At 43.1% G+C, this 27,063-nt stretch overlaps 2 protein-coding genes across 11 annotated transcripts in view; one reads left to right on the top strand and one right to left on the bottom strand.

The window, feature by feature from the left end:
• SMARCA4 (SWI/SNF related, matrix associated, actin dependent regulator of chromatin, subfamily a, member 4) overlaps positions 1-21,032 on the top strand; it is a 73,929-nt gene extending 52,897 nt beyond the window's left edge. For 3 of the 9 annotated variants that reach the window (XM_063294389.1, XM_063294388.1, XM_063294387.1), the window contains 11 exons: positions 1,148-1,311; positions 2,504-2,731; positions 2,946-3,044; positions 3,290-3,367; positions 5,391-5,618; positions 13,260-13,513; positions 14,990-15,098; positions 16,907-17,008; positions 18,027-18,159; positions 20,072-20,211; positions 20,536-21,032. In XM_063294389.1, the coding sequence (XP_063150459.1) occupies positions 1,148-1,311; positions 2,504-2,731; positions 2,946-3,044; positions 3,290-3,367; positions 5,391-5,618; positions 13,260-13,513; positions 14,990-15,098; positions 16,907-17,008; positions 18,027-18,159; positions 20,072-20,211; positions 20,536-20,568 (1,568 nt within the window). In that variant the 3' untranslated portion in view covers positions 20,569-21,032. The remainder of the gene's footprint in view (positions 1-1,147; positions 1,312-2,503; positions 2,732-2,945; positions 3,045-3,289; positions 3,368-5,390; positions 5,619-13,259; positions 13,514-14,989; positions 15,099-16,906; positions 17,009-18,026; positions 18,160-20,071; positions 20,212-20,535) is intronic. The other 6 variants (XM_063294392.1, XM_063294390.1, XM_063294393.1 and 3 more) reach the window with 6 other exon arrangements.
• DNASE2 (deoxyribonuclease 2, lysosomal) lies at positions 18,158-27,063 on the bottom strand. Of its 2 annotated transcripts, XM_063294397.1 has the most exons (11): positions 26,800-27,063; positions 25,933-26,001; positions 25,739-25,851; positions 24,756-24,933; positions 24,164-24,245; positions 23,822-23,986; positions 22,594-22,791; positions 21,035-22,456; positions 20,452-20,634; positions 19,890-20,077; positions 18,158-18,552 (listed from the first exon to the last, which is right to left on the bottom strand). In XM_063294397.1, exons 3-8 carry the CDS (start codon positions 25,831-25,833, stop codon positions 22,074-22,076), a joined length of 1,101 nt encoding a protein of 366 aa, XP_063150467.1. In that variant the 5' UTR covers positions 25,834-25,851; positions 25,933-26,001; positions 26,800-27,063; the 3' UTR covers positions 18,158-18,552; positions 19,890-20,077; positions 20,452-20,634; positions 21,035-22,073. The 2 variants fall into 2 exon arrangements, with proteins under 2 accessions (XP_063150467.1, XP_063150468.1); XM_063294398.1 differs by lacking the exon at positions 26,800-27,063 and having other exon boundaries at positions 25,933-26,556.

A 27,063-nucleotide genomic window follows, 5' to 3' on the forward strand; every position in this document is an offset into this window, starting at 1 on the left:
AACTTTTCCATTTCCAACTTGCCATTTTTCTCCCTCAAACCAGTGTGTAATGGAGGATCACTTTTCCCAATGACTCTTCTTATTAATGCTCTCCTGAAGTTTTGAATCTCTTTTCAATAAGAAATACTTTAAATCTCTTTCTGATCCTAAAGTACCATTGATTGAATGGGGAGCCTGTCGTACATTCTGGTAGGTATAATCTACAGTGACATATTTTTGATCTAGTTCCAGTAGATTAGTCCTGTTTAGCCAGGGCAACATTTCTTTCTCTCTTTTTAATTTTTCCTTTTCCACTCTTGATTGAGGTTTTGTTTTTTAATCCAGCATTAATTTGCCCTTCTGTAAAGAAGGAGATCAAGAGTGAACCTTGAGCTTCTCTCTCTCCCCATAAGGTTTGTGCAGGAGAAGGGAAAGAGGTATTTACAGAGTGCCTATGAATGAATGCCGTGTAGTCTGAAGTATTTGCAATCTGGTGTGATATATAGCCCTGTGTCCTAATCTGCTAAAGATTATGATTAAACTCTAACATTATTCAAAAATGATGGTCTCTTTGTGGTTGCCCACTTAAGACTATAATTAACAGCCGCAGTGCTCTGACAGATTAACCTGCTTCATGTCATCATTACTGGCTGAGGTTGCTGGTGTTGAATGAAGGCCTGGATGTTAATTAATATTATGAACTGGGCATTACAGGCCTGTCCCAATAGTTTTGTTAAAGAATGATACAGGGGGAAATATCTGGTATCTGTTAACTGCAGCTTCTCTCAAGTGTTCATTTTTAGCTTATTCTCCATTTGTTTTGAAGTTGGGAGGTGAGGGGAGGCAAGGATATAAAGTAATTAATAAAATGCAGTTTTCATGTACTATCATTATGCTTCCCTCCAGGCAATATCTGCTAATCAAAACCATCCAATTTATTCTTGTAAATTCTCTAATATTGTTAAGAACTTAAATGCTTAAATTGTTGTGTAACTTCTCCATAGGTAATAATTCTAGTATGTCGCTTTTGTCAGCTTTGTTGAGCTCAGTATATAATATCTTTCTTCCTATGGCCTTCTGCTGAGTTTCGGGATTTTTGTAATAGCTTTTATCCTGAAATAAAATATCGTAGCATTGGGGAAACCCTCTCTTCTCTGAACTTTTAAAGGAACCACTAAAGCTGAAGATCGTGGCATGCTGCTGAAAACTTTCAATGAGCCGGGCTCTGAATATTTCATTTTTCTCCTGAGCACCCGAGCAGGGGGTTTGGGACTGAACCTACAGTCTGCCGATACAGTGATTATTTTTGACAGTGACTGGAATCCTCACCAGGTAACAAAACTGTTTTTACTACGTTTCAGGAGAAAAGGATTTATAAACAGAGCATTAACTTTTAATGGCAAGATTAAAGTTTGTGATGCTATACATATAGTGCAAATGCAAAAGAAAGGACTTTTTACATTTCATTATATAAATAAAAGGCATGGTTATTGTAGTTTGTAGTTTCAAAAATATCTGAATCTTTGGCATTCTACTTTTGCCTACAATCTGTAGTGAGAATTCTGCCAAAGGGGGTGGTTACAGTTTTAAAACATTGTCAGAAATAGTTCTTCTGTGCCCTTAGGAGAAAAATCAAAAATTATCTCAGCTGACAATAGTTAAGAGTTCTCTTTGGGAGCTGATAGTATAAACTCTCACCCTGCTCTGATCTTTCTTCAGGGCACAGCCTTAACTATCTTGAAGCAAAGTTAGGAGGAACCTTCTCTTCCTCCCTTATCCCCTCTGAATGTGCAGAACCACCACTCCCAAAATACCCAGCCAGCATGCAATCCAGCACATTGAAAGGACACCAGGGACACTGCCTATCCTGGTCCTCATAACACGTGATGTTTTTGCCACTTCTCACAATTAATCATCAGCACCTATTTAGTATTTAATTGCTAAATGAAACCAAAATTTTATCCCTGTGCCAAAACCAAAGGGTGGCATGTGAAGCCAAGAAATACTGGTCAATTGAAATAATATCAAGCAAGGATAATAAGGATTGTTACACCAGTGATGATTTAGAGATTTGCTGTGTGAATTTCTGAGCATCCCTTGATGTTGCTGGTGTCCTCTAAACATAGTTACCTGGATAACCCTGAACAATGGATCACAGTGTAGAACATTAGTCTTCAGTTGGTGGGTTGGGACACACTGCCAGGTCACAGGCCAGCCAGAGACCTAAGGAGCAAAGAGTTAAACAGCAGCATCTCCACTGATCTATGGTGTTAGAAATGGGTCTCCAGATGCATGTTTTGGTCTTGAATCTGATTGGAAGGCATGAATGCTGCTTTTGTAAAAGGCTCACCCCAGGAGTATTTCCGGATTGAGCCAACTACCTGCCAATACAAGGCAGTCACTAAGCCAGCTCTGGGTCCCCTCTGCTGGTACATTGCCTCCTCTTCTCTCTTTGGGGATGGAACTGAAAGAAAGCTGAGTGTAGTTGTGGAACAGTGAGGATGGCCTTTTCCCACCACTCTAGGACCTGCAGGCACAGGATCGAGCACATCGCATTGGGCAGCAGAATGAAGTGCGAGTGCTGCGCCTGTGCACTGTGAACAGTGTGGAAGAGAAGATACTTGCTGCAGCCAAGTACAAGCTGAATGTTGATCAGAAGGTGATCCAGGCTGGAATGTTTGACCAGAAGTCCTCCAGCCATGAAAGGCGAGCTTTCCTCCAGGCTATCTTAGAGCATGAGGAGCAAGATGAGGTAAGGGGTGACAGAAGGGTGCCTTTCTCCATCTCTCATCCGTGACTGGTGGATGCGTTGCCTCGATCCCTGCTCTCTGTAGCCCTGAGGCCAAGGGACAGTGGGCTGGAAGGAAGTGGCATGAACCCTTGTCACCCTAGGAAGTGAATTTGAGTGTCAGTGAAAGGTGCTGGATCGACAGCCCTGGAGACTGAAGTCCTCTATCTATCCACAGACCAGATACAGCACGGGCAGCGGCAGTGGCAGCGCAAGCTTTCCCCACACTGCCTCAACCCTGTGCCTCAACTCCGACTCGGAGGAGCCACCTTTAAAGGTGAGAGGGGTAATTCAGTCGCCGCGCCCGTCCAGTCCTTAGTCCTCACTGTTTAAGACTGTCAGCAAAGTTGCCAGCGCCGATGGGGAGCTTCTGCCATGTGGCTACTGTCCACTGAGACCACCAGATATATTCTCACACAAGTAGCCAAATCAAATTTGAGATGGTAAAACCTTCAGTATAAAACTCCAAGCACGTGAACTGCCACGCAGGAATTAAATGGGGGAAACTTTGAAATCTTTCAGGAAGAAGATGAAGTTCCAGATGATGAAACAGTTAACCAGATGATTGCCCGACATGAGGAAGAGTTTGATCTTTTTATGGTGAGAGTGGCTATCTTGCTTGTGGTATTTCAGAGAGGTCAGCTTTATTCTTCTGAATTCAGCCTATTACTTAAGGTACATTAAGTTAGCTAAATCTTGATCTGGAAGTCAGTAGTAGACGGACTGGTGCCAGAAGAAAGCAGGGTATACGTGTGTGCAAAAGAGAGAGGAAGTACATGCTTGAGACACTTATGCAGACCCTGGCCTTGTGATCCTGGCCTTTGGATTTCATGATATTACTTGAGAAAAATATCGTTCCAGGGCATCTAGCCAGATGTACCGCATCGTTCAGTACAAGCATCAGGGTCCTTCATGCACACACACACGTTTTCAAGTTTGTTTTGAGAGGCAGGGGAAGCCTTGTTTAGGAGGAGAAGATTGCGGTTATTGAACAAAAACGTCCACACAAAAGCTGGAAGAGGCACCACAACAAGCAAAACCCCAGAGCAGAATCTTATCCCAGCATATATATTTCATATAGACATTTGTGACTTGTTATAGAATTGGGGCAAATGATACCCTGCAGCTGTTTCACTTTAGGCTACCTCCGGTCCCTCCAAGTTGCAGCTTGCCTTCCTAGTTACCGAACAGCCTTCTCTTTTTTACTAGGAACCTGAACTCGAGTGAAAGAAGGGAAAATACCCTGTTCTCTCACCCACTTCAGTCTCCTGTCCTCCAGTACTCTTAAGTCCTTCTCCTTCCAAGTACGGCACCCCCTGGTCTTCAGTGCTGGAGGCAGGTGACATCCCTTTTGAGTCAAGCTTGACTCCTGGCAACTTACGGGTGTCGCTGCCTTCTTCTGGAATGGTTTCTTTTTGAATTCTCAGTCTAACCTGCAGTTGTGAGACTTCTGGTGGTCTCTCATCCAAGAAGAACCAGATTCACCCTTGCTGGAGTTACTGAGATGAGCCAGATACAGGAGGTGATGAGGGATATCAGCAAGCTGGTGCCTCCTTCTCCATCCTCAAGTATTGCATGGGGGAGGGAATACTTGCTGGACCGGGCAGTTTACTTCCAAAGAAACAATGTGCGTTGTCGCAGATTGAAATTGTATGTAATGTACAATGTAATAATATATAATGTGTGTACAATGAAATGTACCAGTGCTAATCTGAGACCAATACAGTTTCCTGCATTCTTGAGTAAGTATACCCGCTTTCAATTCATGCTTTTCCACATAAATGTATAAATCTGTTTCTTTAAAAAAATCTTTCCGAATATACTTGAAATAGTGTTTTCAGCTTTCAGAAAGCAATCAAGATAAGAAACTTGTAAATAAATCTTACTCATTTTGGTGAGGCCTGTAAGATTGCGGTCAGTCTTCATCCCCTTAGATCTCAGAAACCACTTTTCTTACGAAGAGCCAGTTTTTTGTCCATAGTTTTGATTTACTTATATTTTGATGATCTAAAGCAACCTTTCCAGACCTGATACTGGACTTCAAAGTGCTACTAGGTGGGAAGCACCAGTCTGTTATTGCATTGTTTCTAATGTTGTTGTGTTTTGAAGCCCAGAACAGAAGAAATATTGGGACACAAAGTAAAGATGGAAAGCTGAAAGATTCTTCCTCCTCTTCCATGAAAAAAATAAATAATCTCATTCCAAGGCAGAGATTTATTTATTTATATATTTGGATACCTAGATATTTGCTTAGATTTCCATATTCTAGCATGTATTTCTAGCATGAACAATTAAGTCCACTGCATCTGAACATTGGAGTAGACTATTATAGACTTTATTCTTTACAAAAACAACTGCAAATACTGTTTTGTTATTCATAATTTCTTAAGAGTTTGCCACATATGTTGCAAAATTAATTCCAAACATTTGGGATTGATGGTTTTCCTGTACCTGGTAATTCCCCTCTAATTAAGATTGAAGCACATCAGGCTTTTCTAGGTTTTAACAATAGACTTGCCTCAGTCCCCCATAAATGACTTAAACTGAGTATAAAGCTTATATAGTACTCAGAAAATCCAGTGTAATACTGCACGAAGCTAACATAGCCCTTCTCCTTCTGCAGCGTATGGATTTAGATCGCAGGCGAGAGGAAGCCCGCAATCCTAAGCGAAAGCCACGATTGATGGAAGAGGATGAGTTGCCCTCTTGGATAATTAAAGATGATGCAGAGGTAGAACGACTGACCTGTGAAGAAGAGGAAGAGAAGATGTTTGGTAGAGGTTCTCGTCACCGTAAGGAAGTGGATTATAGCGATTCACTGACTGAGAAGCAGTGGCTCAAGGTATACATGGTACAGCATCGTTCTCCAATGATTTTCTCAAATTTTATTTCTACCTATCTCTGTGTTGTCTGTGTGTCTGAATGTTGAGAAAATACCCAATGCTGGAAGTTTTGAGGGTTAGCTGAGTTTGCCCAACCAAATTTCAATTTGATACAACTCTTTTAACAATTTCTAGCCATGTGTGGTGAACCTCTTCCATTGCTAATCCCTCCTTTTTCGTATTAAACCGAATGGATTGTTTTTAAAAGTAGATTTCTTCTGTGCCATTCAAAACTTCTGTTGGGTATTATCAACTCAACTGTGTGGAACCATGTTGCTAAACTTAAATTCAATTGATCTCCTTGACAGATGTCAAACATTTCAGATGCAGAAAGCCTACTTACTATGCAGCTGAGTGTGCCCTCTTCTTGCCTGTCCCAGCAAACATTTCATCCTATTTGTTGCTGGGCAGTGATCCAGAGATTGGATGTTCTCCGTCTTTGGCCATTAAGAGGCAGACTGGGGGTGGGGGCGGGGAGTAGAAGCTGGCCCTGAGCTAGACTAGGAGGCATCACCCTTCCTTCTGTGATCCAGTCACTACTACTGCAGGAGAAAATGGCAGGCTTAGTTAGCTGTGATCTACTAGGACACTATTCATTTGTAAAATATCCCATATGTTTGTGCATTATTTAAAAATCCCAGTTTGTTTGTGCATTATTTATACCCCCACCTTTCTGTTCTGATGACCACTCAAGATAGAGGAGAGAGTGGTGATTGAAGGTAATAAGAAGGAGACATGCGACTATTTGCTCAACATTCTCAAAGTTTTTGGTAAAATTAATCTTCTCAGGCTTGGAGCCAGAGGACCTTGCTAGGATGTTCTCCCTTCTTCTGTCCTATTACCAAAGGTCATCCTAGTAAACCCAGGTTTCCAAGCATTTTGGACACTTCTAAGGATAAGCTACAGAAAGCATCCTGCTCAAGATGTACCTGCTCCGCTCAGCGCCTGTTTTCTTTGTGCCTGAGGTATTATCTTCTTTCTCATAGACTCCTCCTTCCTGCTGGAGTCCTGTAAACTGGGACCACAAAAAAAAAAGAGTGTGACGTTAAACATCGGAATCTTTTTACAGCAATCATTAAGAAGACTTCCCATGAGAAAAATTTCCTGTTTTAGGAAATTGACAAAGTTAAAGTAACTTGCAACTTCATTCCTGGCATTTTTATACCAACTTCCTACATTCTATATAATTCCTTTGGTGCAAAAATTTATCTGTGACTTCTATTGTTAAAAGTTCATATTTTTTCAGAGATAATTTGGCCCTGTTTTTTGCTTCTGAAGAGGCTATCTTAAAATGATAAGAATGATTTTTTCTCAAATAATGGATTCAAGCTCCTTTGGTTAGCTGTCCTCAAAGGAATATCTGATTGCTGTAAACCTTGCTTTCTGTACGCTACTGGAAAAGAATAATGCTATAAGACCATTTTTCCTTGAGATTTTAGTTCTACTCTGATGCTGGTCAGAGTAGATGCTTTTGGACTACATAGATCAGTTGTCCTGACTTAAGCAAAAAACCATGCTGAGACAAGAAATTAGTCTCTAGTGTTTATTAACTGCTCTAGTAGACAGAAAATCCTACCAAACTGAAGGAGCGTGGGAAACCCAGACAGATAAACCCCAAAACTCAAGGTGGGTCTGCTCTGAGTTTCTCTGAAGGACAGTTCAAAGCCTCTAAACTACACATACGTTTTCCCCCCTGGATAGGGGCTCCCTCCTGCTCACCGTCAGTACTCATGCCATCAGTGATCAATTGCCATGCAAAGCATTTCCTTTATTATGGGATTTTTTTTAAAGTCATTTACAAATTCTGGGTAATTCATGCCCATCTTCCCCCAAACAAATTCTGGAGGTAGAGGTGGGGTGGGGAACCATATTGAAATGCAATGGTGGGATGCATGATTTGCATGTACAAGGTCTCAGGTCCAATCCCACTTTTAAAATCATGGATCAACGAGCGACTGAGAAAACTTCCACTTGAATCTTTGTATTGCTGCAGCCATGCAGTATAGATTGCCCTTGGTCTGATATGGCATAAGACAACTTATAAAATTGCAGTTGCTTTTCTGCTTAGCTATTTAAGATACTTGCCAAGCTCATTAAAGTGAGAGTATGATGGCCATACTCGAGTGGTAAACTCATCATACCCAAGTCTAGAGCAGATGGATATCTCAGCAAGTTTGCAACACATCAGATAGAATTACTAGCTGAGTCTTAATAGGTTCACTTCTGTAGTCATTATGAACATGAATCTGCTACATATGATGGTGCCATAGGAGATCTGCATTCATTCCACTTCCTCATTCAAAAAAATCTGACTCTGAGATGGATGCCTGTTTTGGTGAAGGAAAGGAGATTAACTGGTGTTACAGCATTTGAAATGATGGTTCCTAAATTGCTGATCCCCAGGAAGTAACTATGTTAGCAGATACAAGACTGCAAGATTGGGAAACCTGGATTTCTCATTTATGCTTTCAGAATGCACTTGGGCATTATACCTTGGAATTCATACAAGGTTTAGAGCCATCCAGAATTTCTTAAGCAGTTTCCTATCCTTAGCAGAACAGCTTGAGCCTCTTTCAGCAGGAATAGTACTTACTGGGTCGCGGTTTGGATTGGAAGTGAACTTAAAGCATTGCTGAAGATATACTTGAAAGTTTGGGCTTTTCTCTCTTCAGATTTTTAAAAAATAATTTTACCTGTGGGCTCCAGTTTGTGGAAATAGCAGCAGTTGCCCTTTACGGCTGAAAAAACAACGAATGTGCATTAGACAAAAAATTGGATGACCTCAGTGCTGCAAGATAGCTGCTGATTCAGAGAAAGGTCAGCACACAACTACTGTAGCAGTTTTCATGGCTTCAGTTCAACATTTAAGATTAAAAGGCAATCGTTACATTTGCTTCAGTAATAATTTCTATAGAAGGAAGTTGACTTCTGCAATCAAATGTGGAATATTCCAAATTCCTGCTTTTCAAGAAAGTGAGTTAATTTAAACTCGATGGTATTACCAAATCAGCCTTTGGGCATTGAAGATGGAGATTATGTATGGTTGGCTTATTGGAGTGACACCCTGTTTATTCCCTTCTTAAGCACTAAGTTGGCACAAGAAAAGCCCCAGTGGATCAAGACCAAGCACTGTCATGGGGCTGCGTGGTACTTGCCAATGGCTCACTGGTACAGGAGAGAAGCTTGTCTGGACAGCCTTCTTCCTGAGGCATCCAGCAACTTGTCTAGCAAATGAAATAATTACAAGAACAGTGCCTAAAGCAGAGTGCTGACATCACGTGTATGTAGGTAAAGCGATGGACCTCTTGAATCATCCCAGTGATTGGACCACTGCCCAGCAACAAATAGAAAAGAAAATTTGGTCTTAACTATTAATTTTCCTTCTGTTTTTTAATGGGCAGTAATCCAGCACTTGCCTGTTCTAGAATGCTTGATCACTGGGGAGCATGTCTGTGGGGTGGGCTCTTTATTGCTAGGCCAAGAGTGACTGGTTGTCCAGAGGAAGAGGTGGTGACCTTTTAGTCCAGCCCATTTATATTTTCCTCAGCATCTGCCCCCATTGGCTGGGCAGGGAATATGCCCTCTGTCTGGACTGCTACCTATCAAACAAGTAGAAACAAAGAAGGTAAGACCAAGTTTTCTGTTTTATGCCATGTTTGAGGGTGGCAGGGAGAAAGATAGCCTAGCCTTTTTTGCTTCCAACACTAAGTTATGTCAAAAAGTAAAATGTTTTAGCAAAGGGGAGTGGTGACCAACTCTTATCATAGAAACATAAAGTAAAATCAGAATGACCTGCCAAGCAAGGTTCTTTCTCGACTTCTTTTGCTGCAGATCACTTGGTTATTTCTTGGTGGATCTAATGAGTTCATTTTTTAATCTAAAAATTGCACAAAGGTAGGCAAGTCAGATATAAAAAAAGCAGTCAAATGCTGCTGTTGTGCTATGTAGATTAATTAGTTTTTTTGTAGAAACAAGCCATTTTCCTCAAACTGATCAAACTGATAAAGAAAATGGGGAAACTGTGAATCTCTGAGTGACATTGTAGCCTTCTTCTAACAAAAGAACAGCTGGTAAGAGCTGAAGATAAGAGGAGCAAAAGCACTTCCATAACTGGGTTGAACCAATATATAATATAGGATTGAATCAATTTACTGTATACATTTTGCTGAGAGGATAACAACAATTGCCATAACAGAAAACAGGAAGTTAATCATTTTGTAGGAGGAAAATCACTCAGACCTGGTTTAGTATGTAGTACTGCTGTGTAGGCCTGCTTTCCCCTTCCTGAGTTCAGTTTTGTGTGTCAGTGAAGGTTCCATACCATGTTAAATCAGGAACTCTGGTTTTTCTCTGTAATGTGGCAAATGCTGGCTGACAAGAAGTGGTTCAAACATTTGAATAGGATGCTGCAGGAAGGCTCCATGAGAATTGTGATGCTAGCCACCTCTAAGTGCCTTGCTAACAGAAAGATATAGGTTCCTCACCCATCTTTTATACAATATGTTAATTATGTGGGCTAAACCTCCTTTATGGCTTTTCCTTCTTAGCCCTGAGGAATTCCTGCTTGCAAAACCATTCAGCAACCTTTTTCTGCCATTTTGGGGAGAGGCGACCTGTTTGAGATCCTTATGTGACCCTTTTCTCTTAAGTTGCCAATATGAGATGCCCTTTCAGGGTTGGCTGTAGCTTATGCACTAGAAGGTCAGTCACACCACCAGGCCTGATGATGCCTTTCAGCAAATTCTATTTTACATTAATTTGTTCATATAGTCATTGGGAACCTGCACCTATTTGCTGCATGGAAAAAGGCAAAAAGGAAACTTGGAACTCAATCTTTTCCCAGGATCATAAAATAACAGTGCCAGTCTGCTTAACTATTGTAGGAGAGAATGTCTTCAAATTGCCTCTGTTGCTCCTGTTCCCCTTCCCACTACAGGAAGAAAGTATCCCCTTTTGAGGAAGAAAAAGCAGAATTTGGACCCTCCGTGGAGCTATGGATTTGAAGAGAGGGGAAGGTTTAAGAAGGTTGTGTTCCCAAATGGGTAACCTGATGGAGTAGGCAACCTGGTGCCCTCTGGGTTTCAGACTACATTTTCTACAAGCCTTTGCCATTGGAGAGGCTAGCTATTAATCCAAAATATCAAGAAGGAACCAGGTTGCCTCATCAACAACAGAGGCTTGCAAGTGAAATTACTTCTGCTTCAAAACTGAGGCAAGTTTCTGTCATGTGACAGTCATGAGGAAAGAGGTTCTATTTCTGTCCCAGAGCAAGAGAAAGAGAAGTTTTTTCAGTCCCCAGCAAATTTCCCACTGGTTTTCTCAGCCTTTTATACCTGTAGCCGGTAAAAGCGCATAACACCTTCTGCAGGAGCCCAAGCAGCATCCTCAGGAGTATAGATTCCAGTATGTCTCCGGCCTACTTACTTTTTACTTCAGCTTATAGGAAGAGATTGAATGATCTTGCCAGAACAGGCATAGCCAATGGAACAGCAGTATCTTAACATCTTTTCCAGATACGCACAAATTAGTCACTAACAGAAACAGAGACTCCATGAGAAAATGGAAACTACAATTGTTCATAGTTCCTTGATTAATTACATCCCATTCTCCTTTCTCTGGAGGTGGCTTTGGTTGAGCCAAGTGGTGAAATGCTGGGACTTCGGAAGGAACTGAGCAGAAATCAGGAGTCCTGCCCATCCTGGTATTTTCGTTCCAGTTGTGAGAGAAAGGCAGGGACAAGGGCATCTGTGCGTGTCAGCTTTCTGCGCTGCTCTGTGTATTAGTCAACGCTGAAGTACGTTACGTGAAGTATAATGAAAGAGACCCATTCCATGAATTACAAGAATAAATTCACACACTTACTACTTTGGGGAATGGGGAGAATCAGATGCAGTAGCTGTCTTTCAAAGGCCAAGCCTTAAAAACAAATAGAACAGGTTTCTAAGCTAGTATTTGCTTATGTTCAGTAAAGAGCCTTTTCTATCAGACTTGTTCTTCACCATTTCCCAGATTTATCAGACTCCATATAAGGCATACAAACACTAACTTTCGGTTCCTTAACAGCTGGCATTGTGATGTCTATGCACTACAGGTTTTTTTCTAGAAGCTGGGGCAGAGAACATCCAATGGTTGTGCACATCTGTTGTCTTCTTGTTGCCAGGGAGGGTGGCTGACGCTAGATTTTCATTCCAGAGCCCTGGAAACTCAGGCTATAATGTCCACGGGTCATTTCTTTTCTCTTTGATCCCTCCAAACAATAGCATAATTAAATAATTAGATTGCCCCCCTTGTTTGAAGCTGCCAAGAATACCTCATTAATATATTGAGTCTAATACCAGGCAGCCTGTATGTTTCTTGGACAAAGAGATGAGAAACCCACTAATGTTTCCCAGTATCCAGAAGATCAGACCTGTCAACTGTTTATTAAAAAGTGGGTTTGCTGCCATAAATGGAACAGGCTTTGAGTTCAGAACGTAAGCGATCAAGGTGGGATGAAGAATCACTGGACCTATTTGCATGTACTGTATATATCCTTATTAATTAAACTATCATTCCTTTTCCCTCCTCTGTCTTCAGTATGCCATAATTTGCTGTAGCTTAATTGACCAGTTTCCTGTTAGGGTCTGAACTAGCAAACTATGTATAGAATTGGAGCCAAACAATTAGTTCAGAGAAAAAGGAGCGCATGGTGTAAGAATAGTGGTGGAACTTGGTGGATAACAGGAGGACTGCGAACACAATTAAGTACCTCCTCCTCCCAGGCTCCTAGAAGTTTGATGCCAGCAAATAAGAATTTTAAGAAGTTAATGTTTTCCATGTCTGTGTTGCAATATCAAAGAATGGTCTCCTTGATTTCATTCTTTTTCATAAGGTATATCTTATAAAAGGTCCTATATTATAAGCTACTTGAGGGCAGGAACTTTGTTTACTTGAAATATCATAAAAGGAACAAATGCTGAACAAACTAGAACCATGTTGGCAGGCCATTCTCCACTTAGACTTTCCATAATTTGCTGACATTACAGAAGTGTCGCAATTGCAACTCTAGGTTCCTTTGCTCTGAATGTTGAGTAAGTGAGATCCTCTAGCCATGTATGACTAGGACAGTGAAAGAGGGGTAGTTTTACTTGTGAGTTTTCCTACTTCTGTTATACATGGCCTTCAGTCAACTTGCTTCTTTTCCTCTCTTACTGTGCAATCTGAAGCATAAAAATTTATGGCTAACGGGTGGTTAGTAGCCTCAGGTCTCCTTGCAGCTTTGGAAGAAATTGCAACAGAACTGGCAGGAAGGGGCATCCCCACAACCTGCTCTGCATGGTTTCTACCGAGTCTTCTGCCTGTTGGCCCTGTTTAACATGAGAAGAAAAGCTTGTAGGTAAGAGAACTAGCTTTCCTTCCCCACCTTTTAGTGTTGCAGCCTTCCATGATCCATAATTGACTACACTGGGAAATGATGCCTTTGGGGAAGCAGCCCATGTAGACATCCCATTCCTCACTGTGCTTAGGTGGCTTGGTTGTGTGTGAATGTTCATGTTCAATCATTTCAGTGTGCTGTTGTCCCACTTGCTTTTCATTGTACCTGGCTGACTGACTGCTGCTCTTATCTGTAGGCCATAGAAGAGGGCACCCTAGAGGAGATTGAAGAGGAGGTGCGTCAGAAGAAATCCTCCCGGAAGCGCAAGAGAGATGTGGATGTCAGCTCCTCCACCCCGACCACCAGCACTCGCAGCCGGGACAAAGACGATGACAGCAAAAAGCAGAAGAAGCGTGGCCGGCCTCCTGCGGAGAAGCTCTCTCCGAATCCACCCAACCTCACCAAGAAAATGAAGAAGATTGTTGATGCAGTGATTAAGTATAAAGACAGGTAACCGAAAGAAGGGATGTTTCTCCCTCTACAATTTTACATTTTATATCCTCAGCCATCCTCAGTATTTCTCCTCTGGACAGATGTTTGTTTTGCAGTGCCTAGATTTTTATTGCTTCTGCTGCCTCTGGACTTTAAGGGGGAAGTCAGCATGTTGTGAAGTACTGAGATTTATGTGAAAAACTGAGACTGTACGTGTCAGAGAGAGGGATACTGTTGAGAAGTGAAAAACTGGAATGGAGCAGTGTGAAGTGGGTATGGGTGACATGCTGGAACAGTGAACTGTTGCAACATTTTAATATATTGGTTGTCCTGTGAGTACAAAGGCTCAGTTTTTCATGGGGCTGGAGATGGTAGCAGCAGGCCATTCACTATATCTTTCATCCCCTAGCCAAGTCTTCCACACAATGTCACTTTCCATTGGGTTGGAACTACAGCTCCCAGAATTCCTAGCCAGTCTGATGTCCCAGTATATCTGGAGGGCATCATGTTGGAGAAGGCTAACGTAGATCCTTTCTTCTTAATCCGTTGCCTGCATTAACTAACAACTCTGAACTTTCATTACAGCAAACATATTTTTACCTAACTGTAGATAAAACCATTAAGCTTCCAGTCTTGACAATCTTGCAGCAAGCAGTTAACTTCCCTCTCTGTTGTGAAACAAAGGTTTGGTTTTGTCTAACAAATATCGTTTCTCAGGTCTGACCCATCCCATCAGGATTGCTCTTCTGTGTTTTGAAAGGCATGCCAGGGTTTCAAATTCCTCAGCCAATGTAATGCTTCAGAGCCACATTAGACAATATTTGTATGATTAGACCTATATTTGGTTTTTTTTAAAAAACCAAATGTTTTTTTAAAAAAACATTTTATACTGGGGGAGGAGAGCAATTTTCAGTAGGAAGATAGCATCCAGAAAGAAGATACCACTCTTCTTCTCTCCAACCATGATCCCAGTGAAATTAGAATACTGGGGGAAGTGGGTGGTGAATCACATCTTCCAATCAGCATTTAAAAAAAAAAAAAAAAGTGACATGCACTAACAGGAGAGAACTATTTTCATCAGATTCACAACCTGAAGTAAGTAGGTTAAGATTTAAACTTCCCTACATGACAACGCCGGCTCCAAGGCTTAGAAACGGAGATGAGCACCGCCCCCTAGAGTCGGATTCGACTGGACTTTACGTCAAGGGAAACCTTTATCTTTACCTTTACACGTTATATACTGTAGATAAAAATTGATTTGCTGTGCCTAATATTAACAAATACACATTAACCCTGCAATGAAAGTAACCCATCCTTAGCTACTTTGGCAGATCCAGCATGTCAGCCATTGATAGGTGCACTTCAGTATCTGAAATAAAATTGCCTTGATATTTCACTTCACTTCTCAGTCCGTGACAGCCAGAGTAGATGCCTCTGATCCGGCCTGCGCTAAAACACTGTGTTTTAGATGTTTTCCTTTATCTTGCCTTGTAGCAGCAGTGGACGTCAGCTTAGTGAAGTCTTCATTCAACTGCCTTCTCGAAAGGAGCTTCCAGAGTATTATGAACTCATTCGCAAACCAGTGGATTTCAAGAAGATAAAGGTACCTTAGGAGCTGTATTCTTGTCCTCATCTTTCACTGATTCAAAGATGGGATAAATGTTTGTTTATTTATTTACTTGATTTATATCCTTTCTTTATTTGTACAACTCAAAACAACATATATAATGCTCCTGCCTCCTGTTTTCCCCACAACCACCATCCTGCGAGGTGGGTTGGGCTGAGAGTGAGTGACTGGCCCAAAGTCACCCATCCAGCTTTTGTGCCTGTGGAAGGACTAGGACACCCAGTTTCTTGTCCAACACTTTAACCATAACACCAAACTGGCTCTTGGTAACAGGAGTGATGTAATAAGCCTGTTGCCCACCTTAAGCAGGATGCAGCATGTTAAGTTTGCACCAAATAGGGCAGTTTGCACCTCATGTGTGGTGACAAACCTGAGAGAAGCAGGGTGGCATGTAACCACAGCAGATTTCATTTCCCATAACCGCCCAGCAGACGATATCCAGTCAGGTTGGGAAGACTGACTTGGCATTGGTCATGTGATTGGAAAGGTAAAGTAGCCCCCTGCTGCAGTTTCCTCACATGATCACACGCACAGGGGCCTACCTTTTGCCCCCTTGCTTAGAAGAGCAGTTGGAGCCCTGTGGTTTAATGCCTACAACAAGGGAAGTAAACAGTGGTTTTCCAGTGCAGCATAATTAATAGATGCCACTACTACTACTCTACTCTACACTACTACTACTACTCTACTGCAGGATGCCCGCCGTTCTTCTGCATAATTTCTAAGAACACTTTGATGAAGCTCAATGGCTTGTAAAGAAGCATTTTCACATAGCTATAACTTTAGTAAGGTATATCCCCTTTGAAGCATGGAAGTAGTAGCCATCAATATTACATTTTACATTTTTCAACTGTATTATAGGGTATGTCTTAAATAGTTCTTTATTTATTTCAATGCATTAAAATGTATACATTCAAAGAATGCAATAGCAAACTACACAATTCCCTGAACAGGATGGTGGAAGTCTTTGTAATAGTTTGTAGTTTGTAATGTCCTGTGATTTACTAGATGAAGCCATTCTAGGTTCCTAGTACAGCTAACTTTTTAAGAACTCCAATGTATTTTATTTGGTTGCTTAGATAAATTAGATTTTCAGTCTAATCATCTTAATATGGAAATTTCAGAATGCCCTGCCTTCAACAACAAAAAAGTCCATGAGCATGTTAGATCTTGAGTTTGTTCCCTTTCCATTTTAACCTTCTAAAATAGCATTGCATCATCTAAGGCTTTCAAACTAGTTTCAGGACAAAAGGGATAGTTTGGATTACCAAAGATGCCCCCCCGGTCCATCAGTTGAGTGGCACAATTAATGATTTCCCTTGATGCCTTTGAGATGCCAAGATATTAGATAGCCACCTTGCTCATCCAGTTGTGCAAGTTCTTTTGTTCAACTATCAGTTTCAGTCAATATTTTCACATAACCCAGTACTATTGAAGCATTGTATAATTGTATATAATTACTGTATAATTGCATATAATTATATAATGGATTTTGTTTCCAGGTGTCTTCTAAGTGAATTAATAGCACAGATGTCCTACAGAACCCATACTGATGTAATCATCTCTGTCCATGTTCCTGATTTTAAAAGAATTTTTGAGGATACGATCCTTTTCAGCTTTAAGGACTGTTATCTTTTCTCCTGTTGGTTGCTGAAAGATGCGTACAGCTAGGTGAAGAAAACAGGGCATCATCTCACTCTGATGACAAGTGAATAAAGGCAGGAATCTAAATCTTTTGTTCAGTAAACAGAGTTTTGTTTCTCCTCCACTCCCCACCTCACTTTCAGGAGCGTATCCGGAACCACAAGTATCGCAGCCTGAACGATTTGGAGAAGGATGTCATGCTCCTGTGTCAGAATGCCCAGACTTTCAACCTTGAAGGATCTCTGGTAAGACACCTCCCTACAATTAGAGCATGTTCTTGACACTAGAAAAGTGTTCAGTCCCCCTATATTGTGAGTCAGACTCGTTCTCCTCTAGTTAAGTAAATTAAGACAGTCAAGGTATGTTTTGGGAGACTCATCGTTTCTGTGCTGTGTAAGAAACAAGATGGGTCCAGTTATTTTTTCTAACATGGCTGTGGGCAGAATACATGTAGCGAGTTTTAAGTATGCACCACCTTTGCAGTGGGGTGAGAATGAATTAGAATTAAGTAACAGGTAAGAATTACTAGGAGATGATGAGTTCAATGAAACTCCAAAGCTCTTTTCTATTCTCTCACCTCCATAACCAAATGTTAGAAACTCCTTTAGTTTACCTGTAATACCCATCTGGTGCTGTTTCAAATGCTACTGCAACCAGTTCAGTAGATGGCCTTAGGCCAGCCGCTCTCTTCCATTCTTCTCCCCATCTTCAGTAGGGAACACAAGATTGTTGGACCATTACAGCAAGATGTACGATAGGAGTAGGGACGCAGTGGCGCTGCGGGTTAAACCGCTGAGCTGCCGATCGGAAGGTCGGCGGTTCGAAACCGCGCGGCGGGGTGAGCTCCCGTTGCTCGTCCCAGCTCCTGCTCACCTAGCAGTTCGAAAACATGCCAATGTGAGTAGATTAATGGGTACCGCTTCGGCGGGAAGGTAACGGCGTTCCGTGTCATCATGCTGGCCACATGACCCGGAAAGTGTCTACGGACAACGCCGGCTCTAAGGCTTAGAAACGGAGATGAGCACCGCCCCCTAGAGTCGGGCACGACTGGACTTTACGTCGTCAAGTACAATAGGAGCAGACACTGAAAAGGGTTGCATAAATCCTCCGTAGTATTAAGATTTGACCCTAATTTTTAAACAAAACCACCATAAGAACTAAGGGCACAGACTGAGGATAAATACAGGAATTAGGCTAGTGAAATGAAAGTGCTACATCGATCATGATGTCTACTACTTCTCTTTCTGCTGTGGTCACCTACAGATTTACGAAGACTCAATTGTACTGCAGTCTGTCTTTACTAGTGTGAGGCAGAAAATTGAAAAAGAGGAAGACAGCGAAGGAGAAGAGAGTGAGGAGGAGGAGGAGGGAGAAGAGGAAGGGTCTGAATCAGAGTGTGAGTGTTTTTTTATTCTGTGTTATTTTCTTTGCAAAGCAAATGCGTGAACTTTTCAGAGAAACCTAAAAGGCTCCTTCACGTTGAGCTGAACTCCTCGTAACCCCATGGGCACATCCATGTCATTTTCTTGGTAGCGGTATGGAAGTGATGTGCCTTCTCTGGGATACTTTCCAACTTCAGAGTCATGGAGCCATAGAGTTGGAAGGCACCGTAGAGGTCGTTCAGTCCCTTGCTCGGTGCTCGATCCAGAAGAGAACCTCTGGCAGATGACCTCCAGTAAAGCACTCATGTCCTGTGGCAACCTGTCTCAGTAGCGGATGGCTTGTAGTCAGGAGGTTCCACCCGATGCCTGGCCCAGACCTCCTTTCTTGTAGTTTTAACCTCCTGGTTCTCATTCTGTCCTGTGGGGTAACAGACAGTGTTTACAGCCCTTCTGATAGTGTATCAGAGAGCCAGTCTCGTCTCGTGGTTAAGGCGCTGGGCTAGAATCCAGGGGACTGAGAGTTCTAGTCCTGCCTCAGGCATGAAAGCTGGCTGGGTGACCTTGGGCCAGTCCCTCCCCCTCAGCCCAAGAGCCAGTCAGGCGTGGTAGGAGAGTTCTAGTCCCGCCTCAGGCCTGAAAGGCGGCTGGGTGACCTTGGGCCAGTCCCTCCCTCTCAGCCCAAGAGCCAGTCAGGCGTGGTAGGAGAGTTCTAGTCCCGCCTCAGGCCTGAAAGCCAGCTGGGTGACCTTGGGCCAGTCCCTCTCTCTCAGCCCAAGAGCCAGTCAGGCGTGGTAGGAGAGTTCTAGTCCCGCCTCAGGCCTGAAAGGCGGCTGGGTGACCTTGGGCCAGTCCCTCCCTCTCAGCCCAAGAGCCAGTCAGGCGTGGTAGGAGAGTTCTAGTCCCGCCTCAGGCCTGAAAGCCAGCTGGGTGACCTTGGGCCAGTCCCTCTCTCTCAGCCCAAGAGCCAGTCAGGCGTGGTAGGAGAGTTCTAGTCCCGCCTCAGGCCTGAAAGGCGGCTGGGTGACCTTGGGCCAGTCCCTCCCTCTCAGCCCAAGAGCCAGTCAGGCGTGGTAGGAGAGTTCTAGTCCCGCCTCAGGCCTGAAAGCCAGCTGGGTGACCTTGGGCCAGTCCCTCTCTCTCAACCCAACCCACCTCACAGGGTGGTTGTGGTGGGGAAAATAGGAGTATGAGGTATGTCCACCGCCTTGAGTTATTTATAAAAATAATAAAGGTGCAATTTAAAAAAATCTAAATCTAAAATATCAGAAGATTGCTATCCTATCTCCCCTTAGTCTTACTTTCTTTAGGCTAAAGATACCCATTCTTCATAGGGCTTGGTTTCCAAACATTTCATCTTAGTAGCCTTCTTCTGAACTTTCTCTAATTTATCAGTTTTCCTTGAACTGTGGTGCCCAGAGCTGGACATGGTACTCCCATGTTCCTGATATTTCTGACCATGTATCCACCTGTGATCCTATTTGGCTTTTGGAGATAGTCAGGGCTGGCTAGGTACCTCTTATTAAACATAAGAAAAAGTAAGACGACTTTGATGGGCTGAGCAGAGAAAGTACCTGAAAGCCTGAAATCAGAGCCACCAGGAAAGGTGACATTTGACTGAGCAAGGTTATGAGGAAAGCCTCATCCTACCCTTTTCGCACCATCCTTACATGTGCATAAGAAGACAAGAGCTTTTATTGTGGTTATTTCACAAAACAAGCTAGGTTATGAAGCTTAGGAAGTATACAGTTTTATCCTAATGGAGCATTTGGCAAATGTATAAATAGGGGCATGTCTGTGTCCCTCTTGTGTATGCATGTATGAAAATGAGGACGGATCTCAACCTGTTCCAATCATACTTCGTAACAGAACAGGAAAGCCAACTCGCAACCAGCTATGCAGTCTCACTCTGTCTGTTCTTCCTCCCAGCTCGTTCTGTCAAAGTGAAGATTAAACTGGGCAGAAAGGAAAAAGTACCAGACCGAATGAAAGGCCGCAGACGCACCAGCCGTGGGTCCCGGGCCAAACCCGTAGTTAGTGATGACGACAGCGAGGAAGAGCAAGAAGAGGTAGCTAAAACAATTGATTTTCCCCAAAATGTTGTCAGTGATAGGAGGAGAAATCAGGGCACTTTTGTTGGAAGGGGATGGCCAAGGGAAGAAGAGAGGATTTTCCATCTAAATAAGCAGAAAACACAAAACTGAGCCCTACTTTTCAAGATGCTATATGGTGCAATGAATAAATGATAAGACCTTGGTTCATCCATGCAACTTCCTGGACGATCACCGCTCTCTTCCCTGCCTACTTACTTCCCAGGAGAGTCAGGAAGATACCTGTTACATTAAGGTCCATAAAAATGCAACTAAAAGAAGTATTTTCCTCTCCTCTCCCAGGATCGCTCAGGAAGTGGCACAGAAGATGATTAAGTGACATTCCATGATGGAGACCTCAGGCATCAGTTTTTCCAAAGCAGAGATGCTCTAGTCCTTTAGCTGCAATGGGTAGCAAGAAACGTAGTGTTGGATGTGGGTAAACTGTATAAAATTCTTCCATATTTATACTGCAGTGAAGATGTAGGACTTATTTGTGTCTTGCCTTGTCCTCACATCAGTAGCGTTTGTAACAGCATTAACTGTTTTAAAAAAATTATGACGGGGAACACTTGATCTTTTTTTTTTCTTTTTCTGGCAGTACTATTCTCAGTTGCAGTATTGAATCACTGTAGTTTTAACCTGTGGGTGCATGTGTGTAAGCAGTCCACTTCCTAGTACTGTATTTTATGAAACAGGTCAAACAGCCAGCTGCTCCTCCCAGAGCAAGGAGAGGATGGCAGGGTAACTGTGTCAGTGTCACTGGATTTCAAACAGTAATAAATTAAGCAAAAAAACCCACCATCACCACGGTGCATTTGTTAAATGTGCTTCTCTTTTACGGTAACTTCAGTGAGAGCCCCCCCGCCCCCCCGTCAGTCCAGTAAAGTTGTCTAACTGGTGCATCCATCTTCTGATGCATTCAGAGAATGAGCACGGTCTGCTTAAAACAGCTGTCCAGGCATTCCTAAATTCCCATCTGACTCCTCAACTGTGAGTATTGTTCAAAGGAGATGGCAGCACAGGTTGCAATATCCCATTATTCCAGATTGTGCAAGAGATTTTGATCAGGCCTGCTTTTCTAAAACAGATCTTGAAAGCATCTAAAGAAGAGAACATCTTTGAGAACATCAAAACACGTCTTTAAAGCATTTGAGTTTTAAATCATTTTGTCTCTGGTATTTTTTTTTTCATGCTGAAAGACTCTGCTTCTTTTATTTTAGCCAAGACTAACAAGAGAGGGGAGCGAATGGGCTCCATCCCAAACTGAGTTACTTTGTAGACCATGTATTCTGTAACGCTGTAGAGTTATGATACACACGTGGAAGTTACTCAGTAAGTTTGTGGTTGCTATAGTTAGAGATGCTGTAATTAAACTGACTGATGTGGCCTTGTTAAAGGCTTTCCAGCTACTCAAGAAGGGGCAGGGGAGGCTTATCCTCAGATCAGCCTACTATTTCTCTCATACTCATAGAATCTGCACACATAAAAGTATTTTCCTTGGAATACCCAGATTTTTGAAATTTATAAAATAAACAATGTATACATTTTTATTACAGGAAAGGAACTTCCTTCTGTATTTTTCCATATAGCTCATGGTACCCTGGCAGTGCTACTATATAACAGGAAAAAATAGTGATGGGAGAAGTCTGAAACATAGAGGAACTTTTCCTGGAAATTAACTTTCAGAAAAATCAGTGGAGCAAAGCAGCAGCCCAACTCCCTACATTATTCCATGTAGGGAGTTAATATGATGTGAACAAGGGAGGCACGGGCACTATTACTCCTTGGAATCATCCCTAGTCATCTTTCCCAATGAATTGAATTCTGCTCCCTTAATATCACTGAGAATCTTCAGACAGTATTTTGAGTCCATATCCTGTTGTATCACAAGCAGTATAGTTCTGTACCAAGGAGTGGAAGCTTTTCCAAATAGCAAAATCATGGCAACAGATGGTACCACCCCCACGGTGTTCCTCTGCAAGATTACGATTCATGTCTCCAACACAGGCCCACCCCGAATCACTCTCTGTCCCAACACACCACTTGGAATGGTCCATTGTGGAAAAGAAGGTGGCAGCTGGGTCCTGGAATGCCAGTTTCTCCACATTGTAGACTCTGAACTGACCAGAACAGTTGGATGCCAGAATCCCTCGGGATTTGAGCCAGAACTCAACATAGAGATCAGTGGCAAGAGCCTGGGCCAACCAGCCAGAGTACAGATCTGGATAGATTAAATAAGAGCAGATAAATGTATGAAAGCAGTTCTGATGTAATTAGGGGGCCATATTCCCTTACCCTCTCTATTAATTCCATGCTTTCTACACCTCCCCTAACTAATCATCCCCCACCATCACTTACCATCACCAAAGAAGCGGAATTTTGCAAAGCTGACAAATTCCTTCCCCCCCAATGATGTCAGAATCACCCTGGAGTTCCATGGCTGCTCCTCTACGTGTTGTCCCTCAGAAGCATTCAACAAAGCAGGCAGATCCTGGGCAAAGGCCCCTTGCACACGGTAATCATAGACATCAGGCTCTGTGAAGAGCAACTGATTCCCTAAGGCAGAAACATAGTGTACAATGTTAGATTCATCGGCTGGCAGGGCATTATCATCCTGGCAGGAAAAAAAATATTTTGGCAACTCTGTTGTCTGAGAACAGATAAGGATATTTCCGTAGTGCTGGGATCTCCACTCTCCAGTCTCACAAAGGCCCATTGCTTTCCCCACTCGCCAAAGTTGACCAACCCTCCAGTTGGCCAACAAGAGAGTGCCAAAACTGGGCTCCTGCCAACATGTTACCAACCCCACGCTTGTTTCTGTAGCGAAGCTAAGAAAATAACACTATTAACTGGTTATCCAAGACAGCTTGTTGACTCCTGGGAAGGGGGGAAGGCAAGAAGACAGGGACTCTTAAAAACAAACTGCAGCCCAGAAGTTTTGAGATTTGGGGCAACTGATTAGGGCTGCTGATGTGGGAACCTAGAGACATAGCACCACCCTGTGTGAAAGCAGACTCCATTTCAAAAAGCACACTATTCCTGTTGATAAACTAACAGGAATAGTGTGCTTCTTGAAATGGAATCATTTCAAGAGACAGTACTACCTAGTGAAGGTCTCCTGCTTGTGCGCATTTCTATTCCTTTGCAGGGACAAGGGACAGACTGCCCTTCATTTTCATGGGAAGACTTGGCATAGCATGATTTAGATATCTGGCTGGCATACTGACACATGCATTTCAAGGGAAGCCAGTGCCAAAATGATTGGTTGGAATTCTTCCTCCCAAATTTTTGTAGCTCTTGAACAATAATTTTAGAAGTTATTAGTAATTTCAGAAGTTATGCTTCTTAGAAGCATAAACTTGTCCACTCTGCCCTTAGTTTCCTTGGTAACACCTCTGGTATCTTGACTGTGCTATCTAAATCTTCATAATTTATTCCTTCTCCTGCACAGACTACAAATTCAGGGAGATTTTAGTTTGGGACAGACATTTTAGCACTTAACCAAATGCCCTGAAATAATCCACAAGTTTTGATTTTCAGTATGGAGGTTCTACGCATCCTAAACTTCCCCAGCCCACCCACCCACCTATGGCTTTGAACTGGCTATAGGGGTAGGTGACACACAGAAAACTCTGTCCATAAGTCAGTGCAGTGTGGGGCCAGGCATACTCCTTCTCATCTAGCCTGGGAGGAAAGTGAGGCGTGCTGTGAAGGAGCCAGAATCCTTGAGTTCTGTCCAGGACGATGACCCCTAAGAGAAAAAAAAAAAAAAGCATGTGGTCAACCTCTATCCAGCTGTCTTGAAATCCCAGAAGTGCAGCACCAAGGGTCTTGTATGCTCCATCACAGAATGAAACTGGAGATAAGTCCAAGACTGCAGGTCACAGCTGGCCTATTTCTTTGAATATATTTGATGAAAGGGCACTACCTTTCGTATGACCCTTAGAACCAGAGGAATTCTTGGTTGGAGGCTCATCATTGTACAGGACATAGGCCATCTCTTCCTCCCTCTGGAGGGAAAATAAAACACAGTCAGGTGGAGCAGGGTTTTTTCAAACAGAACTTGAGTGGTTTCATGAAAGATTAAGGGAGGAAAAAAGTTCACTCGAATGTAGTATCCATAGCAATTTTTTAAAAGGGGGGCTTGTCAGCATTCCAAAGCCCCACCCCCCAGGAGCATTTATTGTTCATGACGACTTGACTCATTGTTTTGCTTCTTGACCAGGAGTTCTGGGAATTTTGTTTTTAATTAACAGGTTCCACCGCCTGAAAGGTTTAGAGGATCTATGGCACTCTCACGCATGCCTCAGCTACTGTGGCCTTTACCACAATTTTGCATCTAATCCCCTTCCCAGTCAGATGGATCTACTTGTGATAGACAAGTAGCCATTGGTGTGGTTCAAGAGAAATCTTGGTCAGTGGAGGCGGTGTCTTTCCAGTGAGAGCCACGTCGCCCCACCGCCACTGTTTCTAATTTGGGACCATGTGAAACTGTGGAACCGCTCTTTATGCAGGCTCACCTGCCTGTTTGCTGCCTCCAGGTACAGCTGATTCAATGTTCTGCCCACAGCTCCCTCAGTACTGTTCATCAGGCTCCTCCCTTGCACCCAGCCCTGGGTACCTCCATCTTGATACATGTACCGCATGCCCTCTACTGCGGGGCTGTGATGGGACTTGGGCAGCTTGTAAACAATGAACCTGTAACACAAGGCCATTAGAAGCCACAACCTGCCTATGGGTGAGCAAACTCCTGTATTTGATTTCCACCAAAGTTATGGGTATGCAACATGACTTCATTGCAGGATTAACAGTCATAGACTGAAAGGAAATTAGGAGATTGAACATATTAAGGATGTAAAACCCCGAGGCAGTCAAGGGAAGTGGAGAGTCTCACGGGGTTTCAAAGATAGCTTTACATTGAGAAACAAGATGTTTGTCAGCAACAGCAACTACACTCCAGATCACGCTTCTGCCAGAATCCAAATGGTTCAATCAATTCTGACCTTTAGAAAAACCTTAAGAGCTAAGATGTTCAGCCGGGCATTTATTTAAGGTCAATCATCAATACACCTCTTAGAAATTTTCTTTGTAGTAATTTATGAAAAATGCTGACAGTTTTAAGGATGATTATTTCTACATTATTTCTGTATTTCTGTTTTAATTGTACACCACCAAGAGTCCATGTAGAGTGTGACTGTTGATAAATACAATAAATAAATGCATTTTCTGACTAAAGAAGGCCAGGGAAGAGTGTGCTGCTTGCGTCTCTTGCACAAGACATTTCGAATACACTGCTCATCTATCCGTGGATGGTTGCAGGGGAAGAACTGGAGTAAAGATTTGAAAAGCCTACAAACTGCCGGAGAAATAGGAAGGCCAAGGAGGGAAAGGGAGAGGTGGAGAATCTACTTTTTGTAAGCTGCTCTAGCAGCTTTGATGGAAGGCAGGAGAGCAATCTTTTTAAAGAAAACCAAGGATGAAACCAGGTAAACTGGACACATACCAGTCCACAGGCTGCCCAGAGTCATCGTAGCAGGAAATGCTTCCGTAGACAGCACTGTGCATGAAGGCCAGAGACAGCACCAGAAGGAGCAGCATCAGGCTTTTGCAGAATCCCTGCAAAGAATGTGCAAGCAATGAGGGCTGATGATGGCTAAAAGGAAAGTCAGGACAACAGTCACCACCATGCTAACATACCCGTTAGTATTCCTATCAAAGGTTCCCAGCTCTTTCATTTAACTGAGGGCAGTTTTCTATCCAAATGTTCTTCAAGGGGAGGAAAAGGGTTTAGTGTGCAATGTATTTTCCCTTTCCAATACGCCTATCTCAATAGTCTCCTAAATTTTCTTCGCAATTTATTTTCACCTCCCCACTTAGCAATTGGATTTCATCGTCCTGAAATATCAGTTATTTTGCCCTGGAGGTCTCGACTTATGGGTGTGTTCAAAGGACACATTCACACTGAACAAGCAACCACATCCGCTGGACTTGCACAACCCGGAGAACTAGTTGGCTTGCTCATCACTTACAGTATCATGTAAGCACTGCCCATCTGTTGCCTCTCTGATCATGTGAAAAATGCATCTTTAATTAAAGTGCAATTGTTACTACTTCCCCCGGTAACTCAGATTCGGGTTAGAAGGACGACAGTCATGAAACAGAAACTCAAAAGAGCAAAAACCAACAGGGAACCCAGAATCAGTCTAACCACAAAAAGATTTACTTTCCCGTGCATCTCATCCTAGTCCACGGACTCGCCCGGAGAAGTTAAATCAACCTGACCCAACCTGATGATCTCCGTGTATCTTAAGACTGCAACGCTCATATTCCCTCAGCGGCATGATTACGAAAAATGCGATCCGAAATGAGATCCGAGAAGGCGAGCCCTCCTCCCCGCTTGCCGACTATTTGCTTACGCTTCGCCTCAACCGCCTGGGCGCGACGCCTTCCGCCCGCCAAGGCGTCCGCTCCCCCCCGCCTCGCCTGTTACTAGGCTGACTCACCTGACCGTAAGAGGGCGCCTCCGATGGTTTGTTCTGATGCTCCGGAGGACGTAATACTCACGCAGTGCAGCCACAGAAGGGGGGAATGCAGACGGGGCTCTTCAGCAGCTCCCTTAGCCAGCCCCGCGACCGAACGCGCCGCGCTTCTCCGCCTCGCTCCTGGTAAAAGGGAAGGAAAAGTTGAGTCGCCAAAAGCTCAGCCAGCTCCGCTGTACCTACTTCCCCACGGCGAAGAAAATCATGTGGCTTTGGCCCCACCCTTCCCACTTTTCTTCGGCGGCGCCTGTTGCAGCAAGCCCGGAGCAGAAATAAGAGGGCGATACCG

This window comes from Candoia aspera, chromosome 2 (assembly GCF_035149785.1).
Source record: "Candoia aspera isolate rCanAsp1 chromosome 2, rCanAsp1.hap2, whole genome shotgun sequence".
Lineage (NCBI taxonomy): Eukaryota > Metazoa > Chordata > Lepidosauria > Squamata > Boidae > Candoia > Candoia aspera.

Coding starts and splice junctions, on each gene's coding strand:
- DNASE2 (XM_063294397.1), bottom strand. CDS start 25,833: ATGCTGCTCCTTCTGGTGCTGTCTCTGGCCTTCATGCACAGTGCTGTC. Junction 24,246..24,755: donor TGGAGGCAGCAAACAGGCAG/GTGAGCCTGCAT, acceptor TTTTCCCTCCAG/AGGGAGGAAGAGATGGCCTA. Junction 23,987..24,163: donor TTCTAAGGGTCATACGAAAG/GTAGTGCCCTTT, acceptor TTTTTCTCTTAG/GGGTCATCGTCCTGGACAGA.